The sequence below is a fragment of the Sciurus vulgaris genome, assembly GCF_902686455.1.
Source record: "Sciurus vulgaris genome assembly, chromosome: 7".
NCBI lineage: Eukaryota > Metazoa > Chordata > Mammalia > Rodentia > Sciuridae > Sciurus > Sciurus vulgaris.
Genome location: NC_136467.1, coordinates 54,682,373 through 54,698,174, shown reverse-complemented (window position 1 = coordinate 54,698,174; position 15,802 = coordinate 54,682,373). Strand labels below are relative to the sequence as shown.

The 15,802-nt window shown below is 34.0% G+C and overlaps 2 protein-coding genes across 6 annotated transcripts in view; one reads left to right on the top strand and one right to left on the bottom strand.

The window, feature by feature from the left end:
• Nucleotides 1-15,802, bottom strand: part of WASF1 (WASP family member 1) — a 153,857-nt gene that overhangs the window by 41,093 nt on the left and 96,962 nt on the right. The window contains exon 2 of one of the 5 annotated variants that reach the window (XM_079149140.1): nt 15,620-15,709. The exons of the other annotated variants lie outside the window; for them this stretch is intronic. The gene's annotated coding sequence lies outside the window, so the exon portion shown is untranslated. The remainder of the gene's footprint in view (nt 1-15,619; nt 15,710-15,802) is intronic. 5 annotated transcript variants of the gene reach the window in all.
• Nucleotides 4,816-5,623, top strand: LOC306666870 (actin-related protein 2/3 complex subunit 3-like). The gene has a single exon (XM_079149174.1). It carries the CDS (start codon nt 4,853-4,855, stop codon nt 5,387-5,389), a length of 537 nt encoding a protein of 178 aa, XP_079005300.1. The 5' UTR covers nt 4,816-4,852; the 3' UTR covers nt 5,390-5,623.

Here is a 15,802-nt window from a genome sequence, read left to right as displayed (position 1 = left end):
TAAAATGTAAAACTATAAACTCCTAGAAGGTAACAAAGGAGAAAATCAAGAAGACCTTGGGTTTGGTGATGATCTTTTATATAAAACACCAAAGGCACTATCTATGAAAAAATAATGGATAAGCGGGACCTCATTAAAAATTTGAAATTTCTGCTCTTTGAAGAGATTGGAAAAATATGTGCAAAAGACTATTAATTGGCAGTGCTAATTTAAAGCATGGTCCTTAAACTAGCATCAGTAGCATTAGCCTCACCTGGGAACTTGTAAGAACTGCAGAATTCTGGTCCTGGCCCTGATCTTCTGTACCAGAATTGGCTTTTTAACAAGATTTCCAGGTATTTAGAATGTATGATAAAATCTAACAACAACAGACTAGAAGACCGAGCTTGAGAAAGAAAGCAAAATGCAACAAGTAAAATAGGTCGAATTTTTTAATAAACAGAGAAGAGTATGCAAAACTAAATTTAAAAGGTTATGTGGGGGAGGGGAAAAAGGGGATGGGAAGCTTGCTAAGGGTATTGCTGAGAAAAGAGCAACATTCATGAGAAAAATCACTGATAAACCAAGTTTAAATAGAACAAGTCATGTATCCTACATTATATAGGGAAAACAGGAAAACAGATGAACACTTACAAAAAAGAAATGTTTTGATGGATAAAGAAGCTAGGGACAAAAAGAAGACTGGGAAGATGGATTACTAACAAGAAAAATGATGTTGATGTCTCCTAATCTGAGTTCTCATTTTGACCAGAATATTTCTGAACTCTTTTACCCTCTACAGATTAGATTATAATGTTTTAAAAATATCAAGGGTGTTCCCCATATTATATTTATACAACAAAAGTATAGTCTTTATGTATAATATTCAGACTACTAGAGAAGTTAGTATCCTCATTCTATGGAAAGCAAGACTCAAATTATGACCAGAGACACTAAAAAGATAACATGAAATGAAACCTCTCAGATTTGGTGTCACTTGCATTGTTAAAATAATAAACAATATTGCCACTTTATACTTTCTCAAAAAATGAAGACTGTGGAACCAACCTAGATGTCCCTTCAATTGATGAATGGATAAAGAAACTGTGGTATATATATATACACACCACAGTTTCTTTATCCATTCATCAATACACAATGGAATATTACTCAGCTATAAAGAATAATAAAATTATGGCATTTGCAGGCAAATGGATGAAATGGGAGAATATCATGATAAGTGAGATAAGCCAATCTCAAAAATCCAAAGGATGAATGATCTCACTGATAAGCGGATGATGACACATAATGGGGGGTGGCAGGGGGGCAAGAATGGAGGAAGGAGGGACTGCATGGAAGGAAAAGAGGGGTGGGAGGGGTGGGGGGAAGGAAAAAATAACAGAATGAATCAAACATCATTACCCTATGTAAATGTATGATTACACAAATGGTATGCTGTTACTCCATGTACAAACAGAAACGACATGTACCCCATTTGTTTACAATAAAAATAAATTAAAAAAAAAAGAAAGGTTAGATTCTAAGATCAGAAAAAATCCCTAATTGTAAAACATACTCTCAGAAATCCCCGTGTAATTTCCTCGTTCCTGTTTTATAAATTATTTCTATATGTTGATAAACCTTCCCTTGTCTATTAAAAAAAAATTTTTAATTTACTTTGTTCTCTAGCAAATATACTGTTAGCTGTTCTTAATCTATGAAATATAAAAGGCAGTGCTCTAAAATGTTGGGAGTATTGAGTCTGAAGACAGGGTTTGAACCCTGGCTCCATTTACCATTTGTGTTAAGGACCTTAAGGACCTCCAGAGTTAATCCTACCTACTACTTCTGGTCATTGAAGAGGATCAAATAAGATAAAGACTAGCATAAAGCCTGGCTCACAGCACAGAAGAACTCAAAAATATATATTTTTTGGAGTGGGGGGTGAAAAAATGTTGCAAGTTTTTGTTTGTTTTTGGTACAGGTGATTGAACCCAGGTTCCCTTAATCACTAAGCCACATCCCCATCTCTATTTTATTTAGAGACAGAATCTTGCTGAGTTGCTTAGGGCCTCACTAAGTTGCTGAGACTGGCTGTGAACTTGCAATTCTCCTACTTCAGCCTCTCCGGAGCTGCTGGAATTGCAAGCAAGTGCTATCGCACCCAGCTGTTGAAAGTATTTCTTAAAGCAGACTCTCCCATGGATAAAGGGGCTATTCCATCTTAATATAATTGGAATTGTTTGAAAGGACAATATTTGAATCAAAGCCTGGATTTCTGCCATCTTCCCTTTTACGAACTATTATTTTGCATGACCACAAAATCCATTATGTAATAAGCTTGTAAAAAAGTGCTTCATCAAATCTTCAGACAGATTGTTCTGATCTTTAACATAATCAATAACCAAATCTGAATGCTAGTTTTTAAGACTCAGCAGAAGAGAAGCAATTTTGGAATTAAAATGCAGATATACTTTAGTCACTTATCCTTGTATCTATATTCCTAATATTTCAAATGTTTATTTAACCAAATTGCCTTAGAGGCTATAAAATCAAGAGGTACTGTTAAATTTTCACTTTGTTTTCCTATCAAGTGATGACTAAGTATAGAAAAGAGAAAGAGATCCAGTTCTCAGAGTTCTCAAAGTTCACTTGCGTCTAACCTGCCTTAAGACAAAACTATGAAACTGCTGTTTTGTGAGGATTCATTCCTTGCAAATTACATTCCTTTGGGCTAGTATATGTTACTGAAGCCATTCTGTCCCATTGTTTCACATGTGGAACACCTATAAAAATTTAAATATACCACTTATGGCAACTTTGAAATAATATTTGAAAATTTATTATGTTCAAAGAATTGAAAAGTAAATGCGTCAGTCCCAATTCTCTCATCACCTCCCACATAGCCTCAAGGCTATCTATGGCCTCTTGTTTATTTAACCAAGTAACCCAGTCATTTTTTTGTTCTAGTCTGTAAATAATTATACATTATTACTTACATGGTTTGCATAATAGTTGAGAGTGCTCCACAATGATTCATGTGATGTATTAAGAGGGCATAAACTTAATCAAACAACACTCTTTAGAAGTGAGGTCTTTAGAGGTAATTAGGATTAGATAAGGTCATCAGGGCTGGGCCTCCATGATTCAATACTGATAGCCTTATAAGGATAGAGACATATACATATATTCCCTGTCTCTTGCCATGCAATGCCTTGAGTTACTTTGAGTCTCTGCCAGCAAGAAGTCTATCACCAAATACTCTCAATCTTGGACCAGAACCATGAGCCAAAATAAACTCTTCCCTTTATATGTACCCAGCCTTAGGTATTTCATTAAAGTAACAAAAAGGAATACACTTACTCAGAGGAAGTGTCCAGCTTATGAAATCTTAAGTGCCTTAGAACCTATACACAAATTCTTTGCAACTCTAATAAATTATTTCCCATGTTCTGGAATACAAGTTATCTTATGGTTTGCTTTGACTATATCTTGTGGTAAAAGTAACATCATTCAACTTGCCAGCCTAGGCCTCAAGAGACATTGCAGGTCCTATAATTGCTCTCCTGGAGTTTTCCAGATAACCTGTTTGTCCTCTCCGAGATACGTGGCCCCAATAATAGCCAGAACCAACTGCCAGATATAAGAGTGAGGTCTTCCTAGACTATATAGCCTTAGTTAAACCAACTGGTAACTGCAGCTATGTGAGTAACCTTGATGAGATTAGGAAAGGAACTGCTCATCTGATCCCAAGCCAAATTGCTGACCTACAGAATCACAAACAAAATAGTTGCTTGGGGTGGTTTATTACCCTATGAGATATAAACTTTTAACCCCCCTATTAAAGAAATGAGATTATTTCTATGTAGAGCAAAACTAATGAGTCGTACTATTTTGCCTTCCATGAAATCAAACCTAATATGATCACGCCACTAGATTAGTGTTTCATCTAAAAACAGACATATATGACAAGACACAGGCCAATAACATAGAAAGTTGACGTGGCATACAATTTTGCCTCCATAGAAGATTAAATTCTATCAAATCTTTCATTAGGTAAAATGAGGGCAAAATAAACATTTTAAAAAATGGGTCACTGAAGCTGCTACTGTGTCCTGAACAACCTAATGTAAATCCTAATCCTGTAATCAACAGAACTCAGGGCTATATGTATGCTGAGCCTCCTTACTTCCCTGTGTCCACTTTAGAGTGGACCTGAACATTTTCCTTACCACTTGAAAGGACTTAATATATCATATTTATTTCAAGGTAGTTACTATTTATTTCTAAATAATCTCTTTGAGAAACATTGCATAGTGGACAGAGCCATGGAGATTTAAGGCAACCATATTAACTGCATGACTATTAAGAGTTAAGGATTAAAAACCAGAGAAATAATAGACATTTTTCTTCAAAAATATATGGCAAATTATACAGAATTCAAAAAATTCTATTACTTAATAGGAGTTTTTAAGGACATCGATTTTTATCAGTTGATTTTTGTTAGATAATAAACACCTCCTCAAATTTACAGTTTAAAACAACTGATTTCATGGGTCAGAAATTGAGGCTGGACTCAGGTGGGCAGTTCTGCTAATCATGCATGGACTCACTCAAGTGTTTGTGGACAGCTGCCAGGTAGATCATGGACTAGCTGGTCTAAGATGGCTCAGCTGGGATGGCTTAACTCTATTCTTCAAGATCTTTCATCATCAATTTGGCTAGCTGAGGCTGATGTATCATGTGGAAACATACAAAGTTTCTTAAGGCCAAGGCTCAGAACTCAGAAAATATTACTTCCATCAAATTCATTTGTCAAAGCACATGAAAAAGGAAGATCAAGACTTAGAAGGGGAAACCCGGCACCACCAAGATGCTGGCTTACCACTCTTCTCTCATGGACCCTGACACCAAACTCTTTGGAAACATGTCCCTGTTACCTATCAGAAGTCAGTTCAAAGGACCTGCGCCCAGAGAGACAAAAGATACAGATATTGTGGATGAAGCCATCTATTACTTCAAGGCCAATGTGTTCTTCAAAAACTATGAAATTAAGAATGAAGCTGATAGGACCTTGATATATATCACCCTCTACATTTCTGAGTGTCTAAAGAAACTCCAAAAGTGCAATTCCAAAGGCCAAGGTGAGAAAGAAATGTATACCCTGGGAATCACTAATTTTCCCATTCCTGGAGAGCCTGGTTTTCCACTTAATGCAATTTATGCCAAACCTGCAAACAAACAGGAAGATGAAGTCATGCGAGCCTACCTACAGCAGCTAAGGCAAGAGACTGGACTGAGACTTTGTGAAAAAGTTTTTGATCCTCAGAATGATAAACCCAGCAAGTGGTGGACTTGCTTTGTGAAGAGACAGTTCATGAGCAAGAGTCTATCAGGACCTGGGCAGTGAAGAGAGCCTGGGCAGTCACTGTCTCCAGCGCCTTGGGCAGCATTTTACAGCAAGTTGTATACAATTCTTTTTCTTTATTTCATAAAGTTTTATACAGAAGAGAGAAGAGAGCATGTCTTTACTTGAAAAGCTCTTGATCAAGAATTTGGGGGTGTGGGGGTGAGCTGTTGAAAGGTGATTTGAAATTTTCTGTAGTATTAAGCTGGTGCTTAATAAGAATGAATAATAATAAATAAAATTCTAACATTTCATGTCAAAAAAAAGACTTAGAAGGTAGATGAAAAGAAGATAAGCTGAGAACACATACAATGGACTATGATGCTTTTAAGGATGAAGAGTTTAATTCTGGAGAAAAGGAACAGGAAGATGGAAAAGTATCTTTCAATTCAGTGAATATACTTTGGCCTACTTTTTTTTAATTAGAATTTTTTTAAAAATTTTTACAGACTGCATTTTGATTCACTGTACACAAATGGGGTACAACTTTTCATTTCTATGGTTGTACTCAATGTAGATTCACACCATTCATGTAATCATACATATACATAGGGTAATACTGTTTCACTCTACTATCTTTCTGTTCTCCATCCCCTCCCACACCATTTTCCTCTACGCCATCCAAAGTTCCTTCATTCTTCTCTTCCCCCTGCCATCCCCCTGCCCCGTTATATATCATCATCCGGTTATCAGAGAAAACATTCAGCCTTTGGTTTCTTGGGCTTGGTCTATTTCACTTATCATGATATTCTCCAGCTTCATCCATTTACCAGCAAACGCCAAAATTTTATTCTTTATGACTGAGTAATATTCCATTGTTTATATATATACCACAGCTTCTTTATCCATTCATCAATTGAAGGGCATCTCAATTGGTTCCACAATCTAGCTACTCTGAGTCGAGCAGCTATGAACATTAATGTGGCTGCATCACTGCAGTATGCTGATTTTAAGTCCTCTGGGTGTAAACCAATGCACGGGATAGCTGGGTCAAATGGTGGGTCCATTCCAAGTTTTCTGAGGATTCTCCATACTTCTTCCCAGAGTGGCTGCACCAATTTGTGACTCCACCAGCAATGTATGAGTGTGACTTTTTCCCCACATCCACACCAACACTTATTACTGCTTGTGTTCTTGATAATAGCCATTCTAATTGGAGTTAGATGAAATCTTAGGGTGGTTTTAATTTACATTTCTCTAATTACTAGGACTAATGAGCACTTTTTCATATATTTGTTGATCACCTGTATATCTTCTGTGAAGTGTCTGCCCAGTTCCTTAGCCCATTTATTGAATGGGTTCTTTGTATTTTTGGTGTAAAGTTTTTAAAGTACTTTATAAACTCTGGAGTTCAGTACTCTGTCTGAGCTGTGTGTTGAAAGATTTTCTCCCACTTTGTAGGCTCTCTTTTCACATTACTGATTGTTATCTTTCCTGAGAAAAAGATTTTTAGTTTGAATCTATCCCATTTATTGATTATTGCTTTTATTTCTTGTGCTGTGGGGGTCTTGTTAAGGAAGTCTGGTCCTAAGCCAACATGATGGAGATTCGGGCCTACTTTTTCTTCTGTTTGGTGAAGTCTCAGGTCTAATTCCTAGATCCTTGATCCATTTTGAGTTGAGTTTTGTACAGGGTGAGAGAGAGGGGTTTAAGTGCAGGATATAAAATCAACACGCATAAATCTAAAGCATTTTTATTCATAAGTGATGAACATCTGAAAGGGAAATGAGGAATAACAACTCCATTTACAATAGCCTCAAAAAACAAAAATAAAATACTTGGGAATAAATCTAACCAAAGAGGCGAAAGATCTCTACAATGAAAACTACAGAATATTAAAGAAAGAAATTGAAGAAGACCTTAGAAGATGCAAAGATCTCCCATGTTCTTGGATAGGCAGAATTAATATGATCAAAATGGCCATATTTCCAAAGGTGCTAAACAGATTTAGCACAATTCCAATTAAAATCCCAATGACATTTCTCATAGAAATAGAAAAAGCAATCATGAAATTCATCTGGAAGAACACAAGACCCAGAAGACCCACAGCAATCCTGGGCAGGAAGAGTGATGTAGGAAGTATCACAATACCAGAACTTAAACTCTACTATAGAGCAATAGTAACACAAACGGCATGGTACTGGCACCAAAATAGACAGTAGACCAATGGTACAGGATACAAGACACAGAGACATAGCCACATAAGTACAGATATCTCATATTAGACAAAGGTGCCAAAAACATACAATGGAAAAAGCCTCTTCAATAAATGGTGCTGGCAAAACTGGAAATCCATATGCAGTAAAATGAGATTAAACTTTGTGCCTACTATGGAGTTCCAGACTTCTATTCATGCCATCCTCTCTTCACAGAATGAATCCAACCTCAAATGTACTCACCTTTATGACTGAGGGATATTTAACAACTCTGAGCATCAGTTTCATCACAAGATTTCTGCTGGAATTTAATAATGCACATCACAGCCTAGAATATTAGGTGCTATGTAAACAGCAGTCATTGTTACAATTAAAAAGTTACCTTGCAGGTGGAATTTTAACAAATTACTTCAGTCCTTTTATACTGTTTGTCACATTAAAATGCCTGACATGACCAATACATGTTTTCTCTCCCTCCCTAGCAGGTACTAGATCTCCCACAACTTTACACTACCCATAGTATATATAAAAACTTCAGCAATTCAATAATATTTTTTCACAATTATTACATGTAGGTCATTGTGCAGGGAGAACCAGAAATGAACAATAAGTTTCAATTTTCCTTCCTTAGGTAGCATGTAATCTTGTAGAAGAAAAGAGATATTATTTAGTGTAAATGACCCAAGGCCATAATAAGGAAACACATAAGCTTGCAATACTGGTGCATTCCTGTGGTCCCTTCCAAGTACTTGGAAGGACAAAACAGGAAAATCGCCTGAACTCATGAGTCTGAGACAAGCTTGGGCAACACAGTGAGACCCTGCCTTAAAAACAAACAAAAAACAAAAACAAAAAACAAAACAAAAAAAAAAAACAGCTGCCCCCACAAAAAGAGAAGGAAAAAAAAAAAAAAAAACCTAACAGATAAATGGGCAAAAGATTTAAACAAATACACTGATAAAGAGCATACAAAAAGACAAGTCAAAATCATTAGTCTTTAGGGAACTGCAAATTAATGTGAATTAAAGCCACAAGGAAATACTATTAAAAACCTCTTAGAATGGCTAAAATTAGAATAGTAAAGTTATGGACCAACCAAACTCATACCTTCCTTGTGTGGTAAACTAATATTACACAACCATTATGAAAAACAATTTAGTAGTTCCTTGCAAAATTAAACACGTCTAGTACATGACCCTATCATTCTATTTCTAGGTGTTTATTTATGAGTCATGAAAGTATATATCGAAAAACATGACTTGTAATGAATGCTAAAAGCAACTGTCTTAGCCAAAACCTGAAAACAATCCATATGTCCATCAACAAATGAATGGGTAACAAACCGCCATCCATTGGAATAGTATTCATACAGTGGAATAGTACTCAGCAATAAATTAAACTAATGCTGTAGCAATACAGATGAATCTCAAAATCATTACGCTAAAGAAGTCAAACAAAAACAGGTATATTCTACATATTCCATTCATCTAAAGCTTTTAAAAGTACAAATTAACCTATAGTGGCAAAAAGCAGATTAGCTGTTGTTTAGGGAAGGAGTTGAGGTTGGTAGAAGAAATAGGAAGAGGTAGGACACAGGGATTACCAAGGGGAAATAGGAAACCTTTGAGGGTTCATTATCTTGATAGGTGAGTGAATCCAAAAGTCAAAATCCAGCCAATTGTACAACTTATTTCCTAAGTGAATTCTCAGGAAATCGATCCAATTGTACAGTTTATTATATGTCAATTATATTTCAACAGAACTCCCCAAAATCTACTTAATAACATTAACTATTTATTTCAACTATAGACAATATTTATGCTATAAATGCTTATTATTTTCTATTACCCACACACAAAAAATGAGTTGAACATATTACTACTAGACATCAACTTTAAATGTTTAAAAGATCACAATATAGTATTTCAAAAATATTTTCAGAAATACACAAGCAGAAAATCTTGGATTCTAATGGATTAAAGCAAATTCACACAAGCTCTCAGGTACACCAGAGAGCTTTGTTATCTTCTACTTATAACCAATGGTTAATTCTCAAGATTCTCACTCAATCTACTAACAACATCTGTCATAGTTGTTCAATCCTTTAAGCATTTTCTTAGTTTGACTTTCTGAACACTTCCAGTCTGTGGCTTTCCTTCTATTTCATTCTCAGTCTGCATTCCTTGAACATACACAATGACTTTAGACCCTGTCTCTTTTCTCTTAATTTTATGTATACTCACTCAAATGGATTTTTTAAAGTGAGATACATCTTAAGACACACATCTCTAAAGGTAAATGTTATTCCCAAGTAAAGTCAATTACAGATAAATTCTAATATTATTTGATGAGGCAGCTGCAAATGAAAAACAGAATTCAAATAAGCACACAGAAAATAAAAATAAGAAACTTAATTTTCAATAAATCTCACCACCTTTAAGTTCAACATGACTGGTGCAGAGTCACTTAAAATTTTAAAGTAATAAAACTAAATTGATAAAAACAAAATCAAATATTCATTACTTATTCTAGTCATTAGCTATATTAGAAACATTTAAATGCCATGCTGGATATTTCATTAAAAATGTAAACTATGGCCGTGTCTATGATCCTAGTCCAAGGGCTTAAAATAAATCAGTAGCACCCATATATATACTCATAATATAATATACTCATTTCAAAAGCCCTTTTCACCCATATAATATACTCATTTCAAAAGCCCTTTTTAAAACAATTATTTTCTTTACCTCCAAAGATTTCATAAAGATAGTAAACACTATTTTAATCAACATATTTTGGTCCTAACATTTCCTCTCCTGTAACAGATTTTCAATGAGTGAATTTAATGAATTTAAAATTAGTTGAAGAATAGGCAAAGTAGCACACACAAATAGTCCCAGCTACTCAGGAGGCTGAAGTGGGAGGATAACTTGAGCCATGGAATCCTGGAATTTGAGACTAATCTGGGCAACAAAGCAAGATTTTGTCTCAAAAATAAATAAATAAATAAATAAATAATAAATAAAATGAAATTAGTTGAAGAACTCATAAAATTTATTCCTACTTCAAGAAATACATATTAAAATTCATGTTCAACTGATGATACAATGTTATCTTTCTGTACTTAATATGAGCTAAAAAAAACTTACTTAAATGTAGACTTAAATGAGTTGTAAATAAACTTTAAAAACTCTAGGACAACCACTATTTTTTTTTAAACAAGAAGTATAATTGATATGCAAAGAGTAGAGAGAAAATGAAACTTTATAAAATATCCAAAGTCAGAGAAGGGTTAAAAAAAAAAAAAAAAAAGGAAGGTTTTTTTTTTTTTTTAAAGGAAATAGAACAAATGTGAAGAATGCAAAACAGTTACAAATATGAAAGCTATTAATTCACTTATATCAAAAACCATTTAAAATATGAATGGTCCAAATACAACAGCTAAAAGCAGAAATCATCAGTAAATAAAAAAGGGGGAAAACAGACCTAACTATATGCTGTCTACAAGAAACCAATTTTACATATAAAAACAGTAGATTAAAAATAAAGGGATGAAGATATCTTTATATACCATACTAACATGAACCTAAAAAAAGTTTGAGGTATAGCAGAATCAATTTTAGACGAAGGAGATTTCTGAAAAAGGGAAATTTCCAGGGATTTAAAAAATGGATTATATTACGATAAAGGGGACAAATTCTCCAAGACAACATAACAATCCTTAATACATACACTCTTTAACAATTGTATCAAAATATGTAAAGCAAAAATTGATAGAACTGCAAGGAGAAATAGCTGAATCCACTATCTCAGTTGGAAGTTTTGACTTCTATTAGTAACCGACAGATCCACTGGCAGAAAATCAGTAATGATACAGTTGAACTAAGTAACACTATCAATCAACAGGATCTAATTGACATGTACACACTTCTTCACCCAACAATAATTTGAGTTTCTTTTCAAGGTCACATGGAACATTCAAGACAGACCACATTTCAGGTCATAAAATGCACCCAAAATTTTTTTAAAAGAAAAGAAACCATACACAGTATGGTCTCAGAAGAGATGATGGAATTAAACTAGAGAGCAATAGCAGAAAAATAGATGGAAAAATCCCAAAATATTTGGAGATTAAACACCACACTTCTAAATAACGCATAGTTCAAAGTCTCGAAATGTTTTTAAATACTATGAATTAGATGAAAATGTAATTTAACAAAACTTGTGTGATTTATCAAAAGCTGTGATTAGAGGGAAATTTATAGCACTGAATGCCTATAGTAGAAAGAATTATCTAAAATCAACAATCTAAGTTCCCACCTAAGGAAATCTGATAAAGAAGAGTAATATAAACATTAAAACAAGAAGAAAAAAATAATAGCAAAAATTAGGACAGAAATCAAGGAAATTGAAAATAGAAAATCAACAGAGAATATCAATCAGATCAAATGAGGATTCGACTATATCAATAAGTGACAAAAGTTCTAGCCACATGATATATTACACAGAGCTTGTATTTTGATTTTTTAAAATGTGTTAAGACTTTTCCTCCACTAAACTACAAAATGCTCCACCTCTTCTTTTTGCTTAACCTTTCCACAGTTCTCACATAACCTTCAATACTACTGTTATAAAAATTTATGAGAAAGAAGAAAACAGACATCACTATGAAAAAGACTACAAAAAGTTTACTTTTGTAGCAAAATATGAAAAACAACAGACTTCATAATTTTTGGTAGAGAAGCCAAACAAGTAAATGTATGCCCAACACATAAGCCTTTGTTCTTCTTTTAAAATGACTTACAATCATTACAAAAATTAACTTATTGGAGCAGTCATGAGCAACTGCTACTCAAAAGGAAAAGAACAGCAAGAAGCTGGAATACTGTCAAACACGTACACACAAACCAAACAAAAAACAAACAAAAAATCCCCACAAAACTTTGCTGCACATCATCCAATAGATATCGACACACCCAAAATCCACCTCTCACAAAGATACCAGAGTGTCTCTTGAAACTCTATCTCAGGACCATGGACAAAGGCACATGCAGTCAGGACTTTGCATGTGCTTCTCTTCTTATCTAGTTCATGTGGCAAGAAACAGGCCAATTAAAGAGTTTCAGAATTTTCTATCTTTACCAAGTAGAGATAAAAGAAATGTATTTACCCCCTGGGCATTTAGGACCCAGAAAAAAAATGAGTGACCCAGCTCAGTGCAAATGTCTAAAACTGAATCAATAAACTACAGAAACAGTCTCCCTAGCCCCACCCTCCCAAGCCAGAGTGATCTTTATAGAACATAAGTATAATCCAATTATTAACCTCTTCATTGGCTTCTTGAATAGATTTATGATAAAAATCCATAACTCTTGTAGAACCAGGCTTTATGTAGGCCCTGTATATTCTGGTTCCTGATTACCTTTGCTAGCTTCTATTAAATTACAAACCCTCTTACTAATCTTTATTTATTCTAGACTTTTTTTCAGTTCTTTGAACTACCAAGTTCTTTTCCACCACAGAATTGTCTCACATGTAGTCTTTGTAGCCTCTTCCATTTCTACCTAGTTTTCACTAATCTTGCCTCCAAAAAGCCTTCCCTGACTCCCAATATAAACTAGTTTCCTTGTTTTCTTGTTTATAGCATGCACCACAACTTCTAATTGTGAATGTATGTATTTGTTCATTATGTGTTTCTCTTCCTGCACTGTTAACTCTAAAAGACTAAAGACCTACCCTTTTGAAACCTAGTTGGCTCTCAATAATTATATGGTAAATGAAAAATTGGTTTAGCATGTCGCTAGATTAATCCATTGCAAATGAAGGGAGGGTAGCAGGTAGGCATAATTGTCATTATCCAATTATTAAAATGAATTTTCCAAAGGTAACTTATTGAGGAAAGGGGAAAGAAAGCAGTTCCCAGAGAACCTGAGCTACTACTGGGCAGAACAAAAACCTGTTCAATTCAGTTACCTTTTCCCCTCAATTCCATAAATCTTCATAGACCTATGATATCAATAAAATAAAATAAATTTAATAGTACCTGTAAAGTGACTTGCAATATTACTTCCTTTCCTCTTAGGAGACCATGCTACACATTAGAAATGAATATCATTAATCTCCAAATAAAAAATTGTTTAAAATTCTACAAAATAATGTATATGACAAACAGCTGTTTTATGGCCCCTTCTCTTACAGCATCCTTATCTTACAACCCGCTGCCCAAAAGAACAATTTCTATAGTAATTCTGTCTACTCAAAATCCACTTATCTTAAACTAAAGAACGGGTATGGGAAAAAAAAAAAAAAAAGCAAAACAACCAAACACCAAAACCATCTCCTGTCTTTGAGGAGTTGAGAAACTCTTTTTTGTCAATCTGCCTCCAACTCTACCACACCTATGTCAAAGACCCCATGCCATTCCATTTCTTAGTTGTCCTGGAAGTTGTTTTCTTCTTTTTTTAATTTAAAATAAAATAAAAATGCAAACATAACAATAAAAAGTCTTGCTTATAAGAATTGTAGTGTGTAAAAAAAAAAAAAAAACAGAACTACAATCTTTTTTAGAGGTAGATCCAAAATGGAGAAATTCCCTGATAGGAAGTATATAGGCAGCAATATTAAAAAGGGAAAAAGAACTCTTAAAAAAAAAAAAGAGGAAGTTACACAGATCTTTCAAGAGCCTTAGAATTTTATTTGTAGCTAAAAGGGACCTCAAGTCATCAACCTTTTCATTTTACAATTGGCGAAACCAAAAACCCTTAGAGGTAAAGTCATGTAGAAGACCCTACCTCCTTCCAATTTCTATCATGCCCAACTTCTGCCCCAGATGATATAAGGCTAGACTACCCAGCACACAGAAGAATATCCTCCCCTTCACATCCAGTGGGTGAAAGAGAACAAGTCCTAATGTTGTCATGCCTACCAAGCTAAAACTGTCATAGTTATAAATATTTTAAATACAGTATTTATTAGTATAATTTTATAATTATCTAGTATTCCTGGTATATCCTATAATTCAGGTATATTATAGGCTAAATATGGTTTAGTGGGCTGTCTGTGAATCTACATACAAGCATAGTTTCTGAAGAATAAGTTCCATGTTCCAAACCATTTTACAATTACATTTTAAGGATATAATAATCCCATTCTACATTAGGACGACCAACTCACAAAGACTCAAAATTCTAAGCTGAATATGATAAACTAAAAACACAAGATTCTTAATTTTATAAGTTCTACTTCAAGGATCATTTATTTTTTAAAATTAGGTACTGACGTTTTGCACAATATTTAATTTATATCCATCTTTTTTTTAATTAACATTTCACCAGAAAACTTAAGTCAAAAAGAAAAACATTTCTACACTCATTCAGTAATTTTAAAAAGTTAATATACATTTTCATTAAGTGAACTGTAAGAGGTAAGAAGAAAATTGTTAATATTTCATTTAGGTAACCAATGTATACATTATTCAGTATCTAGTACCAGTTCAAAAACATGTGGTAAAAGGATTATAAAAGGAGGCAGAATAATGCAACAATTTAAAAAAGAAAGTAGAAGTTCTCAAAGAACCTCCAAATAGAATATTCTTTTTTTCAAAGATAAAACTGCTGCATTATTTAAAATGTTTGATAAATCTTTTAATGGTTTTCACTAGGTATATTAATTCAGTGGCTATTCCTTACTCATTCATTTTATTTGCTCAACAGAGAAAAGTGAATCCCTGCTATTTGCTAACCACTATGCTGTCACCTTTGAATTTACGACAATGAGCTTCAGGTTAGTTCCTGTCCTCAAAGAGCTTAAGAAAAACCACTAGTTAACTGCATTTACCCACGTGATAATGACTACTAAATTTTTGCTCATTTTTTAAAAACTATAAAATGTAATCAAATTATTTGTAAAAAAAAAAAAAAAAAAAAAAAAAAAAAAAAAAAACCCTATATAACAGTAATTTATTTATCTATCTATTTATTTGGTACCAAGGATTAAACCCAAGAATGCTTAATCACTGAGCCACACCCCCCAGACTCCCCTTTATTTATTTATTTGTATGCCTGAGATAGGGCCTCACCAAATTGCTGAAGGGTAGCTTAGAACTTGAATCCTCTTGCCTCAGTCTCCTGAGTCGCTGGGATTACAGGCCTGCGCCACGGCACCCAGCCTATAACAGTAATTTTAAAGACACTTTTTACAAGTTTTATTATCTATATGAAGTTCTCCCACAAAGTAACCAAAAACACTGTTTTGACAAAAG

Bases quoted from the DNA above. Each gene is read 5' to 3' on its own strand.
- LOC306666870 (XM_079149174.1), top strand. From the start codon at position 4,853: ATGCTGGCTTACCACTCTTCTCTCATGGACCCTGACACCAAACTCTTT.